General features: G+C 37.4%; 1 protein-coding gene across 2 annotated transcripts in view; it reads left to right on the forward strand.

Annotated features, from left to right (window-relative positions):
• Positions 1-12000, forward strand: part of GUCY1B1 (guanylate cyclase 1 soluble subunit beta 1) — a 56857-nt gene extending 44857 nt beyond the window's left edge. For both annotated transcript variants that reach the window (XM_032779129.2, XM_032779130.2), the window contains 6 exons: positions 582-779; positions 4233-4470; positions 4918-5058; positions 7563-7717; positions 8543-8669; positions 10884-12000. In XM_032779129.2, the coding sequence (XP_032635020.1) occupies positions 582-779; positions 4233-4470; positions 4918-5058; positions 7563-7717; positions 8543-8669; positions 10884-10907 (883 nt within the window). In that variant the 3' untranslated portion in view covers positions 10908-12000. The remainder of the gene's footprint in view (positions 1-581; positions 780-4232; positions 4471-4917; positions 5059-7562; positions 7718-8542; positions 8670-10883) is intronic.
• The last annotated feature ends 1687 nt before the right edge of the window (positions 12001-13687 follow it).

Raw genomic sequence — 13687 nt, forward strand, 5'->3', positions numbered from 1 at the left:
TAGTAGTTTCAATGCAGTTTTCACAGTGAGATGGAGTGATATTTAAGAATCAGCTGGAAAATTAATTTGGAAAATAAATTATGTAATGGACTCATGTCATAGCATGACAACTGTCATCTTGATTGTGATGAGGGATTGAACTGAGGACCTTCAGAGCTAAAAGCATAAACCTTTATAGTTTTGCTAAAGGATCAGTCTTGTAGCAGTGAGATAACACAGTCCTATCATTTGTGGAGTGGGCACAGGTGATAGACTGGTAACATACACTGACCAGTAGGTTATAATAGCATTGCTATTATGGGGGGGGGGGGGCGGTATTTTAGACATTTATAAAATGCATCAATCAGAGCTCTGTATGCACATGTACAATGAAGACATGGATTAATGCATACAGTTACAAGGTAGTTGGTGGAAGCTACTTGTTTTACCATACTCCCAATCGTTAATTAAAAGTATTAACTCACTATTTACCCATTTAACCCCAATCCCTGCTACTAATCAATATTTTAAAGGATCTCTTAGGCAAGTTTACTTTAATGTCCATTTCATTTTATAATGAAATACATTTCTCGATATAACAGTGTGATGAACTTGGATGATTTAACCAGAAGAGGGTTATATCTGAGTGACATTCCGTTGCATGATGCTACCCGTGACCTAGTCCTTTTGGGAGAGCAGTTCAGAGAGGAATACAAGCTGACTCAAGAACTGGAGATCCTCACAGATAGACTTCAGCACACACTAAGAGCACTGGAAGATGAGAAGAAAAAGACAGACACGTAAGAGTTAATTCCCAGTTTTAGACTGGGACAAAAACGGCTGGTAATTGTGGAGCCAAGAGAGCACAAACTTTTCTCTTTATAATATTGTATAGTCTGAAGGTTCTCAAACATTAGCTGCAGTATAGAATACCACATGCATAGAAAACTGAAAGACTCCTTTCCTTCTTTGCTGTAAAACGCTAAAAACTAAAGTGAAGCAACAGTCCCCATAGCTTTAGAAATGACCTAAGAGAGCAGTGTTCCAGGAGAACATCTTACTGAGGCTGTGTTAGGCAGAGCTAGTGACAACATGCCAATGATACAGAAATCACTGTATAATGTACTATGTTCCCTGTAAATAAAGAAGATAATTCATAGGGATCAGGCCATTTGAAATAACATTGAGAGAAATAATAAAATATTAAGTAATTATTGATCTACCATATGTAACATTTAATTATGAAAATTTAAATTTGAAAATGACAGAAAACACAATCAGGCTACACAGAATTTGATTTCCTTAGTTGAAAACTGTATTACAGTCTAGAGGCAGCCAAAAATAAAAGACTATTTAAAGTCCTGCTATGGTATGATTCTATGAATTGGTTTTTCTATGCCTTGTGAGAGGTGCACTAGTGCACAGTACATTGAACGTGCAAATTATTTCTATTACATAATGATCTCTAGACAGAACTAGAGAGAAGACTAGTTACTGGTAAATTAAGTAGCTCGCTCTGAGTCAAGCTGGATTTGACTAGTAGTCAAATGTCCCTATTTGAAAAATACTCACCAGTGTTGTAGTAGCAAAGTTTCTCCAGGTCTGTCAGTACCTAATAGGGATGTTGACAATGTCCTGCTGTCAAGTCTGTTGTCCTATTGCTTATCCTGTAGAGTGGTGGCTGTCACTGCAAATGAGTGGCAAGGAAATGATGAGTTGAGGAACTGAAAAACAAAGGAAGCTTTAAAAAAACCCTACTTTTTATTTGTTTTGTTTGACTTGTAAAAACACTTTTACCATCAGTGAACAGTAACCTGTTTGGCACCCAGTAGGAAAGGCAGCATCAATTATTGCTCAACACATACCAGAATATAGTCCATAACTATATTTAATGCAACAGAAAGGTTGCACAGAAAATCTAAAAGTTAGGATTCTGGTGACAGTATTCATTGAGCCATGTTGCAAATCCTATGTTTTTTTGGCATCTGTATACAATATTACATTAAAGACATACCTAGCGATAATAGTTTCAAGATGCACATTAAAGTGGGAAACTAGGGACTGAAAATGCTGTATTTGTGTAATGTATAACTTGTGCTGTTAGAAGTGTAGCTTTTGCATTTCTAATTTTTAACTTTGTCCGAACCATTTCTGCATGCAATTTGAGTCTTTTTTTTTTTAAAACAAAGGAAACATGTATCTCTTTTAAAATGTTAGCATTTAAATTGTCCCAATTAGGCTTTGACTTTCACATCTCATTGAGGTGAACAGAGTGTGAGTGGTATGTTCCTACTTTGCTGCTTCTCTTCTTTAGCTGGACACATTTTTCTACAAGACTTGGTTAGCAGGGGCTACAGTACATCAGTGTAAGATCAACTTTTTTAAATGAAAGTTTAAAATTTCCAGTATATTGTGGAATCCGGTAAAAACTTCAACATTTTCTTCATGCCAGGGATTGTCTCCTCTCTACAGTATCAGTACAGTTCTTTGTTTTGGTATGGTTTGTTTTATGGAGGCTTATGCAATTTGAGTTTGTGAGGCATTTAAAATCTCCCTGACCCAAACTTGAGTCGGATCCTGTGAGTCCTCACACATAGACCCACTGTGGCTAGTGGGACTTCATGCAGGAAGAGGAGGCCACCTGCACAGGGCTGATTGCAGGAGTGGGATCTCTCTGAGCAGCAGTCTGAGAACATCAGCCCCAATACTTAAAAATGTAATGAGAGAAAATGTGCAGTGATATCGCAAAAGGCTTTAATAATATTTAAGTGGATGCATTTTGGACATGCTCAGAGGTGATTTTTCTGTTGCTGCTAACGTGTATTTATATATTAGTCCCTTCCTCACCAAAACCTAGAAAAGCACATACTCTTCAGTAGGGACTTTGGGTCCAGTCCTGCAATCTTTGCTTACTTGAAAACTCACTTAAGTCTGAGAGATGTTAGTACCATCAGATTGCAAAACAATTCTGCCCATGATTTTCAGAACAGACTTACAGCAAAAATGTCAGAAGTTTGAAACTTAGCATAGAAATAGGACTCAGCCATCCAACCTTTACTTATGAAAGTAGCCCTTGCTCATGTAAGTCATTCCAGTGAAATCTCTTTTGAATTTGCTGTCCCTGACACCAGCACTCTGCCTCATTCCTTGTACTTGGTGATGGCAAGGACCAAAACATATGATTTCTTGTGTGACATTGCATAAAGGGAGGAAAAACACCTTGCACTCTCTTTCCCTCCCTTTTTCTGCACATGCAGAAGGTACCACAATCATACCCATCAGATGCAAGAGAGTTTAGAATTGCGTAGGGAGATCAGGGATGTGTTAAGCCAGTTTAAGTAATTCCAGTAATTGAGACTGAACACTTTGATGTATTTAGAATAAAGTAATTTTAGAAAATTCCATCTATTTTTCTTTGGGGAAATGCATCCATCCATTATTCTTATCTCTCTTCCTCATCTTTCTCATCCTGTTTATTCCTTTCTTCTTAGCTTTTATGTCTCTCTTAGCCTGTAATGTTTATTGTAGGCTGTATAACCAATGAGATCTGCCAGAACTTTAAAGTGCATAATTTTAGATTGCAAAGTAGTATAATTTTTTCTGAGTTACCACCAGATTTTTTTTGCTAAGCCCTGAATTGTTACCGCTTTGGCAAATTCCTGAGTTTGAGTTCTGTACAGTGGCAGATGAAAAGCTGAAAAAGGGTAAACATGAGGGTGGAATATGGGCCTATGTGTATGATTTAGTTTTTAATTTGCATTGCGATGTACAATGTACACTGTTTTCTTTTTGTCATATGGACTGTTCAATTTGTTGCAAAAATGTAATAAACCCTAAGAGTGAGATACTGCACTTGTGTAAATTGGTATAGACCCATTGAAATCAGTGGAACAAATCCACGTTACACCAGCTGAGGATCTGGCCCACATACTTTCGGAATAAGAAAAAGTAGTACCAGGTATCTTTAACAGATTATGTCCAAGGAATTATCAATATATTTCTTAGTAGTTAAGTGGTGGCTTTGACCTATTAGCATGTGTGTTTGTAATGCAATTGCCTTAACCATATGAACCACACTGATGTATATCAGAGCCTGGTGTTTAAGGTATAGACTCCAGTATAAGCCTTGTATATCACTTAACTGTTGAAAATTATTAATGTATAGTAACCCCTCAGGGTCATATTTGAATAATACATTTATTCTCTCTCTCTCTCTCTTTCTCTCATATCCCTTACTTATTTTACCTGTTTAGATTGCTGTATTCTGTCCTTCCACCATCTGTTGCAAATGAACTAAGACACAAGCGTCCTGTGCCAGCTAAGCGGTATGATAATGTGACCATTCTCTTCAGTGGCATAGTTGGATTCAATGCATTCTGCAGTAAACATGCCTCTGGAGAGGGAGCCATGAAAATTGTTAATCTTTTAAATGACCTTTACACAAGATTTGATATTCTGACTGATTCACGAAGGAATCCATTTGTTTATAAGGTAAACTTGAGATTTTAGGGCATTGCTACTGTGTTGCTATAAGGTAGTGTCATAAAATAAATATAATCTCAGTTCAGTCCATTGACTTTACATGTTTTCACAACTCTGATGTGGATTTAGTCTGCAGTGAAGAAAAGAACATGTCCACTGCTAGTTTTGACAATATACAGAGTGAAGAACTCTTATTTGGAACTCTGCACATTGAAATAAATGCATGCAATCATTAAAATAAGTACTTTTGGTAAATAAAGGTAGAATAAGCTGCTAATCAATAGGTAGTGAGCTCTCCAACTAATTTTAAGAAGTTGTATACATGAATCTCCAAGACTGTGTTAGGAATATGGAAAAAGATGAAGGGGAAAGTATTTGAAGTGTCTAGCAATCTTAAAAGAAACACTACAGTAGCTCTAACTTTCTGAAGCATAATTGCCAAACATATTTTGATAGGTGGAGACAGTTGGAGACAAGTATATGACAGTGAGTGGTCTACCAGAGCCATGCATTCATCATGCACGATCTATCTGCCACCTGGCATTGGATATGATGGAAATAGCAGGACAGGTTCAAGTAGATGGAGAGCCTGTAGAGGTTAGTATTTGTCCAGGGTTCAGTAAAGACCTGTTGAATTTTCTTAAAATCCACCACTGAAATACCACAAAACTCAAAATCCAGTCTTCACAAGTTTTATTATTGCTAGAAGATGAGTGATCTTTTCAGTGATATGAAGAAACAGAAATATGTGTGACATGTATAATCTATCCCCTCAAACCCCCAAAACATAGTTACTATGTTTGCCAATCTTAAGGACCAAGTTCTGCCCATAGCCATGTATGTTTGGCTGCCATTGATTTCAGTGTGCAAGCTGCAACTGCCCATCTGAGTGCAATACGTATTTGCTTGAAGCACAGAATATAGAATGACAGTGTTCTCTCAACAACCCATTTTGATTCTGGTTCAGAGCCACCAGCCAGCATGGGAAAATCTTTCATTCTAGAGCAATGTATGTTTCCACAGGCATTTGTTGAAGTGGAGAATGGCACTACTGTGACTACTGGAAGTTACATTTTGAATTAACACAGAATTAGACGTCTTGTAGTAATCTCTCATTTTCAGAAAAATAACCGCTGGATAAACAGGCACATTCCCATGTACTTGAATGGAGTTGTCCCTGCATCTGCCAGTAGCTTATTAGGTCCTGGGTGTTTCACTGTATTTGTGAGTATAGAAGTGAAGAAAGCCTGATTTGATGCTCTACAATAACTGAGAAGTCTTTTAAAGGACTTAGCCCATTCTTCATAATGAAAAGCATCTTTGCTAATAAGCATCATGTCTGTATGAAACTGAGCCACAAAAACCCCACTGAACAAATACTATCTTTGTAGGGTTCTTTAAGTGTATGTACCATAATTCACTTGTGACCTTTTTATCACTGAATAAAATCATTATATATTAAATGGTTGGGATCCTGCTGGCTCATGTTCCTTTAGAATTATAAATTTAGACCCAGTTGTTCCAGTATATGAATTGGGCTTTGTTAAAAATGTAGTGAAATAATTGAAAGATTTTCCCAGTTCCAAATTAGTTTGTATATGTACAGGGTTTCATGGAAAGGGACACGTTCTTAATTCTGAGTCAGTGTAACTCATAATTTATATGGAAAAATGTAGGATGGTGCCTTCCACTTAATTCAATAACTGCTTAATTTAATCAAAACAGGAACCAAACTATTTGTTAAAATAATGACTCCCACCCATTCTTTTGATTACTTTAGGCATGAATTCAGTCATCATTTATAGAAAGAAGCCATTTTTTCAAGGCTCCATTGGAAGTACTCATGATTTACACCAGTTTTCCTGGGAGTGGAATCATGCCCCTCTTAGCAAAAATAGCAGTTATTCTGAATGGAGCAGAAATAACACAATCTCACAGAAGACCTATTTTAACAAGAGGTGGGCTTTCACTCTGGAGAAGCTCTATTGGATATATGCTCCTGTAATAGAGAATTTGGCGAGATGATTTTACCAAAAAGCTGTGTAATTCAGACATTATTATTAATATTATAAGTACTGCCCTGTGCTATCCAAGATGTGCTATGCACCTTGGTGATTAGATGGGGTTAGTAATTAATTTCAGGCAGTGGACTTGGTGAAAGGAAAAGGAAGACACTCTATCACCCTTGCAGATGTGTTCACACGTGAGATTTTTGAGTTATGTATCTGTGTGCTCGGTTCAAATGACAGTATGCAATATGTTAGACTTACAAATTGCTCATTACTCTAAGTTTTAACTTCAAAATCCTTATGTTTCTTTTTTAAACAAGAATATATGTATATATATGAAAGTCATCTTGTGTCCTATGCACCTAATATTTAAACCTCTGTGTTTGAAGTCTCCAGGTGGCTTAGGTAACATGCACAGTAGCCAAATTCTGCTCTGAGTTACACTCACAACTCATTAAAATCAACAAGTGTATTCTTATGCTCTTCCTTTGGGGAGTGCAACACAAAACTCACAGCCTGGGCTTGGGACTATGGTGATTTGAAGCCACTTTTGTGTCCTTCCAGATGTGGGCTGCTACAGAGGTTGAAATGGCACCTGATGTAACTTAGATAGCCCTGGAGGGTTCCTACAGGTGGCAGTGCCACACAGAGTCACCCTAACAGCTTCCATTGTGCCCCTTAGTCTCCATTCCCCACCACCAGCACACCTCTGCTCCAGGATTTGTGGAGTGGGTCTCAGAAGAGAGCCTGCAGTCGTCAGTATCCTATGCCAAGATAATTCTTCTCCAGCCAAATCTGCCCTTATGCTTTGAAAAAGTGGGCCTGATTTTCCACTGTCATGCACTTTGTACAGTCATGTACACCTGTGCAAAGTGGGTGTAGAATACTACCATTCTGAATTTTAGACTCAGTCTGCACAGCAGTAAATGACTACACATGGTATAAGGCGATAAAGAATCAAGACTGATGTCTTATAAAAGATGAACTCCAGCATTTAAAAAATGCACATTATATATATTTAGTGGGAGACATCAAGTTAATAAAATTGATCTTGAACTATAAAACATTCAAACTTGCTTTTTCTTGTTAAAGATAACAATAGGTATCCACACTGGGGAGGTGGTTACAGGTGTCATAGGCCAAAGGATGCCGCGCTACTGTCTCTTTGGAAACACTGTTAATCTAACAAGCAGAACAGAAACCACTGGAGAAAAAGGAAAAATCAATGTTTCTGAGTACACCTATAGGTGAGAAATGCAAAACCCCTTCTTGATAAGAATTTCGAAAGAAACAGCTTTATCAATGTACCTTTAAAGTAACTTTAGATGTGATAGTGACAATCCCACTCAGAATATTACAGCACATGTATTTTCTGAAATGTTGGGTCAAGCTGCATTACTACGAATCACTATTTCCATAGGAAACAATTATATTCAGCCACAGGAATTTGTGGTGAGACATAACCACCTTAAGATATTTGTTAGAGTTCCCCTCAGACATCTTCCATTCAGGTTACTCAAGAATTCAATCCAACTCCAGGCTTCTCACTCAGGTTCCTTTATTTGGTATAAACCAAAGCTACACTGAGTTGTGCAGGCTCAAGTGTAGGGAGTTGGCATAGGGGGTACCACACATCCAAAGTTTTGCAGCAGACTTCTTCCTTCATTTACATTTACACATTTCATTGCATTCATTATACATTTCATTACATATTTTGGGATTGGCTTGGTTACTTTGTAGGAACCAACCCCTGTACAGAATGCTCTGTACACTTATTGTCCATGCATTACTTGCTCTTTTCCTCATCTTCTGTTCCAGACTTATCTTATCCATTGTTACTTTGTCCATTATAAATGGTTCCCTGGGTGTTTTCCCTTACCTTAGCTAATTCCTATATTCTTTTTCCAGACTACTGATCGATTTATCATCCATGTCCAATTATTCATGTTAAGCCCAGCCTACAATATTGCCTGACAATCTAATTAATGTGCCCTCAGATGTAGCATGTTTAATGTTTTCTCTGTATGTGTATGTGTGTGGAGGGATACTCTAATATTTGTTTTTAATTTCAGGTGTCTTATGTCACCAGAAAATTCAGATCCTCAATTCCACCTAGAACACAGAGGCCCTGTTTCCATGAAGGGTAAAAAAGAACCAATGCAAGTTTGGTTTTTGTCCAGAAAGAGTACAGAGACAGAGGTATGACTAACCAAAGAGTAATTCTTTTTTAAAACAAGGCATAAATACAAGAAGTTTAATCTAAACCACTGAGAACCATTTTCACTTGCAAAACTAAATGTTCTCTACAAGAAAGGAACCATTTTGTAAAATGTTATTCCATTAATGTGTTTACTGTCTTGACAGCAGATTAAATGTCTTGATTATTTATCTTTGCTGTTTATGCATTCTCTAAAAAAAACACTTTTGTATTTTAAAAAGTCCTTGAGGGAGTGCCAAGTGTTTAAATATTTATCTGTCCTTACAGATTTCTCTATTATATTAGACTTTGTAATATACAGTACATCTCTGTTTAGCTGACATCTATAGTTAGTGCCATTTGAAAACTCTCCATTTGCCTGCTTGCAGTGAGTGAAATACTGCAGTCTCTCCTATTTTTAGATGCAAGTCCAGCAGCTACCTCTGTGTTGAAGTCAATGGGACCCTGTGCGGGCACAGGGTTCTGCCTGACAGAGGCTTTTGCATGTTTAATTTATAAAGATACAGAGTCGAACTTTGAAAAAACTCTGAAGTGACTTCAGAGCCTGAATCCCATTTTATGAAGTGACTTAAGGAGCAACATCTAAATACCTTTAAAAATCTGGGCCTTGGCAGCCTAAGTCTCATTCAGAGTCCCAAGTGCCTAAATCTTTTTTGAAAATGGGACTTAAGCTGCTAAGCCACTTAGTCACTTTTGCAAATTTTACCCACAATTTTACTGCAAGTATTTGAACAAGCAAATGCTAACTTTTTAATGGTACCTACTAAATGTTGATATTTCTTATTCCAGGGCAATATACTTCAGGAAACAGTCTATATTTTCTCTAGAAAAATTATCTTTAGTCTTTAGCACAAACTCCATAACCTTCCATTAATATTCTGTGTGTCACCTTTTGATGATACTTTGCTAGTTGTGTTTTATACCAATTGCAGAATATATTATAGTTTCATATGACTGACATTTCTGTTTGAGATCCATAGTCAGAGGTAAAAGAGGTTTTATCAAAACATTTTTCACTTTTCCCTACAATTTAAGCAATATAAGTAATTACATGTTATTTTTAAATTATCTCTGATTCTGATTGATTCATGTTGATAATGTGTCACTTCCGTCCCCTTCATCCCAGAAGGCAGTGATGACATCACCTTCTGTTAATTAGATCACAATAATTAACAGAAGAGGTAAATGTTTTTAGCAACTGGATAGAGATTTTATGCCAAACCTTAAAAGGCCTGAAGCCTCTGCACTGTCAGTAGATAGCAATGGAAGTTGTAGCGGCTCAGCACCATTTAGCTTTGTCATCCAGTGACATAGTGCAACATAATTACCTCCTAGGAGGCTGTGCTTTCCAAGCACCCATATTTGCATTTTATGTTCTTTTTCTGTTCTCCACTTAAGTACTCAACAATTTTAGGACTGCGTTTGAACTGAGCATTGGCCACAGTAGCTCTGGCTCTGTTGCTTGTTTTTCAGTTCCTGATGCCCTTGTTTACATGTTTTTAGAACAAAGTGCAGCCGCAGCTTCACTACTGACAGGCAGGTTTGTTTTAAAAAAACACAGAACTAGGACGGCCCAGTTAGTAGAAAAGCTCCGGGTTTTTTTTTTTATTTTTTGGATTTTTTACCTTTTTATGGTTTACAACATTCCAAAAATGGTGAAAATTGCAGCCAAAATAAAGGGAATAAGGAATAAAAATATTGATTACTTAATATAGCATCCACCATGTTGGAGGCAGCTGATGTAAGTATTGCTAAGGTCCCTCCAGATGCTTCATACCCCATGTTTCCCATTTTCAGAGACTCTTCACTTACTTCTCACACTGCTAGTTCCCCAATCTTATCCCAAACATATTCCCTCTTGCAACAGCAATCTCTCTGACTTCACACACTACAGCATAAATGGCTGGAGGGAATCTGTGCCTGGGGTAGTCCTGTGCCTTCCAAGGAGCCTTGGACAGTCAGGGACAAATTAGGGTACGTTGTCACCTCACAGGTGGAATGGTCATAAATCTACTAATAAGGCACTCAAAGCCTGTGATCCTGACACAACAACATTCCTGCTTTACTATGCACTGTCTTCTTTATTTATAATAAAGCCACAATGAAAAGTATCAAACTTATTTTGTCACTGCGTGTCACATTGCTGTTTCAAAGAAAATCCCTTATTTCTCAAACTTCCCTTACATGCACTCAAGGAAATAAAGCAAGATGTTTACTGAGCTGGGGGAAGAGGAAGAGGACGCTGGATAGGGTGCAGTGCTGTGTCCCAAACAACTTACTGGTCTGGCAGTAATGATGATTTGTGGGTATTACTTCGCTTTGCATTTCTCATTTGCCTATCCGCCCTACCATGAAAGTATCATATTCACTGCTTTCCTCCAGACTCTTGCTGTTGTTTGCCTCAGCTTTTGATATTGTTGTATTTTTGCTGTGGGTGTGTATTCCAAGCCCTTTTTGTGGATCATGTAACCTTTCTCGTGTCCTGATAGTACTGAATAACATTATGCAATGTGTGTGCCATAACTAACCCTTTTAATCTCGTGCTTTTCACATGTGCTCTTTGTCTTCATCATCATTATAAAACTATTCTATTACTGCTGTCCATTTTCCTTCAGTATGTCAACATGCAGTACTCCAGTTCCTTCAGGGAATAACACTTGACATACTGTGCTAATTAGTGATGAGAAAACAACAGCTCTTTTGATGGTATTGTACAATTTCCACCTGTATATACTACATATACATTTTTTATATTGAGAGGAGGGGGTTGGTTGTCTAATACCGCAATTTGAATTGTGTGTAAATGTAATTCTATCCAAATGCTGCTCTCTTGCCGTTTAGTTTCATAGATTTATATTAACTGACTGCAACTGACTTGTGCATAATAGATTGCTGGACAATTTTGTGCCACTCACAGTGCTTTGGTTCTTTTCCAATAGACCATGAACACTGAAAGGCACACTGGTGGGGCAAGGTTGTCAGGCAAAGCCTTTTGTTTTGGTCTCTTTAGTTTTCAGAAGTAATTTTGTTTCAGCCCTTGGAAGAATATGATAATATTCTGGACAACAAGTCAGGAATAATTAAATTAGTTTCAATGTATAGGGCATTCCTTTTGGAATAATATATTCATTCTTAGCTCAATGATATTTTCTGAATATCTGCTTTATACAGTTATATGTTAGTACAGTGCAATTACTTATGTGTACAAAATGAAAGTTTGTCTATAGTATATCTCTTATCAGCACAAAAATATATGTATAAATGTTTCATGCTTCTGTGTAAAAGGAACTGCAATAAATTATTTTTTCCATTGGTCTTTGGAAACTTTATTTCTTCAATAAAAATAAACATCTGAATATTACACTTGCTAGAACATCTTCTCCTTAATTCTGTTATATGAAGTCTGAATCTGAATCTTTCCCGTGCTGTCAGATGTCATCTAGGGCATGAACAAGGCTCTGCCATCCTTGTCTATCATGCTGTTCACTGAAATGTCTACCCCACTGTGTTTCTAAAGCTTAACTTTTTTATGAGGATAGGTTATTGGTCTATCATTCAACCCCCAATTTCGAGGATCAGAGGACTGCTTTTCATCTAGTCCCTTTCTGTACTTTGACATGTCCAGCTGAAGTGCCCTTAGCAGGAGTTAAAACTCCTGCCAGCATAGTTCACAGGGTCACTGGAGCACACAAACCTCCCTACCAGGTCAAGATGCAGTCCCCAGGGAAAGATTATGCAGAGTGCATTCTTTAGCTGTTTGCCAAACTATGGCAGAAGCCTGCCCCTGTGGAACTGGTTACAGGATCAGGGCCTTAGATTAAAGTAGTGCTTGAAATGTGCAGATTCTCTCCTCACAAAAAAGTCAATGAGGACATAAAATTGCATGTACAGTCATTACTTTTGATACATTTAAGCAACAATTAGCAACATAAAATTACATCTAATGACAGTGAAGGTTGTGTGAGGACTCAGCTCATTCACCCAAAAGTTTAAAAGCAAGGAAATTGGAAGTTAAGTGGCAATCCTTGTACATTCTTTTCCACCTTCAGATTGTTTGTAGCTGTTGATAACATACTCAAACACTCCATAAGGCTGTCACTTCCATTCCCCCACAGATATTCAAAAGCAATATGCACCCTGACTTCATCAAACCTGCACTCTAACACAAAGCCTTAACATTGACCTCTGCAGAGTTCAGGTAGAATAATTTCCCAAATGCATGTTGTGAGATGTGCTGAGCTGTTGATAAACTGAAACAAAAACAAAAGAGGTCACTTAAGTTTTTGCATTACGCTGCAAGTTCAGTGAAGTTGGGGTCTATGAAAAATTCAAATAGTCCTCAAAGTTTATGTTCTTGCTATATGTATTTTGGCCATTTCAATGAGTGAAATATATATATACCAATCTACTGCAGCACCATAATAATAGCTCATATGTAGAGAATGCTTTTTTATCCCAAAGGAACCTGCGCAGTTTAGATACTGAAATTATTAAAATTGGTCTTGAGTTAAATGTTCCTCTCAGATTACACTAAAAATTGTTACAGTGATTTTTTTTACCTATATTTCAATGCCTCTTTTATTTAATTGGTTTATTTTTTTTTCCAATTTAAAATGATATAGTGGCATCCAATCTAAATTATATGAGGCAAAACTACCAATGTTTGTGTCATAGTGCCTGGAGTGGCTCACAGCTAAGAGTGCTAAACTCAGGTCAGACTGTCAGAAACAAACACCCTAGACTGGTAGTATATTCTATCATTAGATTTCCCCAAGCCAGTAACAAATGTGTACTCTTGGATCACTATATTAGTTTTGCCACGCAGTCACAGACAATCCCCTTACTCTCTCTAGCTTCTCTTTATCACCCAGGCAAACAGGACTTTGTGATAAATGGTTATTAAAGCTAAAAATCACATATATTAGATTCTTCCAACCCCAAAGGATCAGTCACTCACTCCAAGTCACTGGATGCATCTTGACTCGATTTCACACTAAAG

This window comes from Chelonoidis abingdonii, chromosome 5 (genome assembly GCF_003597395.2).
Source record: "Chelonoidis abingdonii isolate Lonesome George chromosome 5, CheloAbing_2.0, whole genome shotgun sequence".
NCBI classification, from domain to species: Eukaryota; Metazoa; Chordata; order Testudines; family Testudinidae; genus Chelonoidis; species Chelonoidis abingdonii.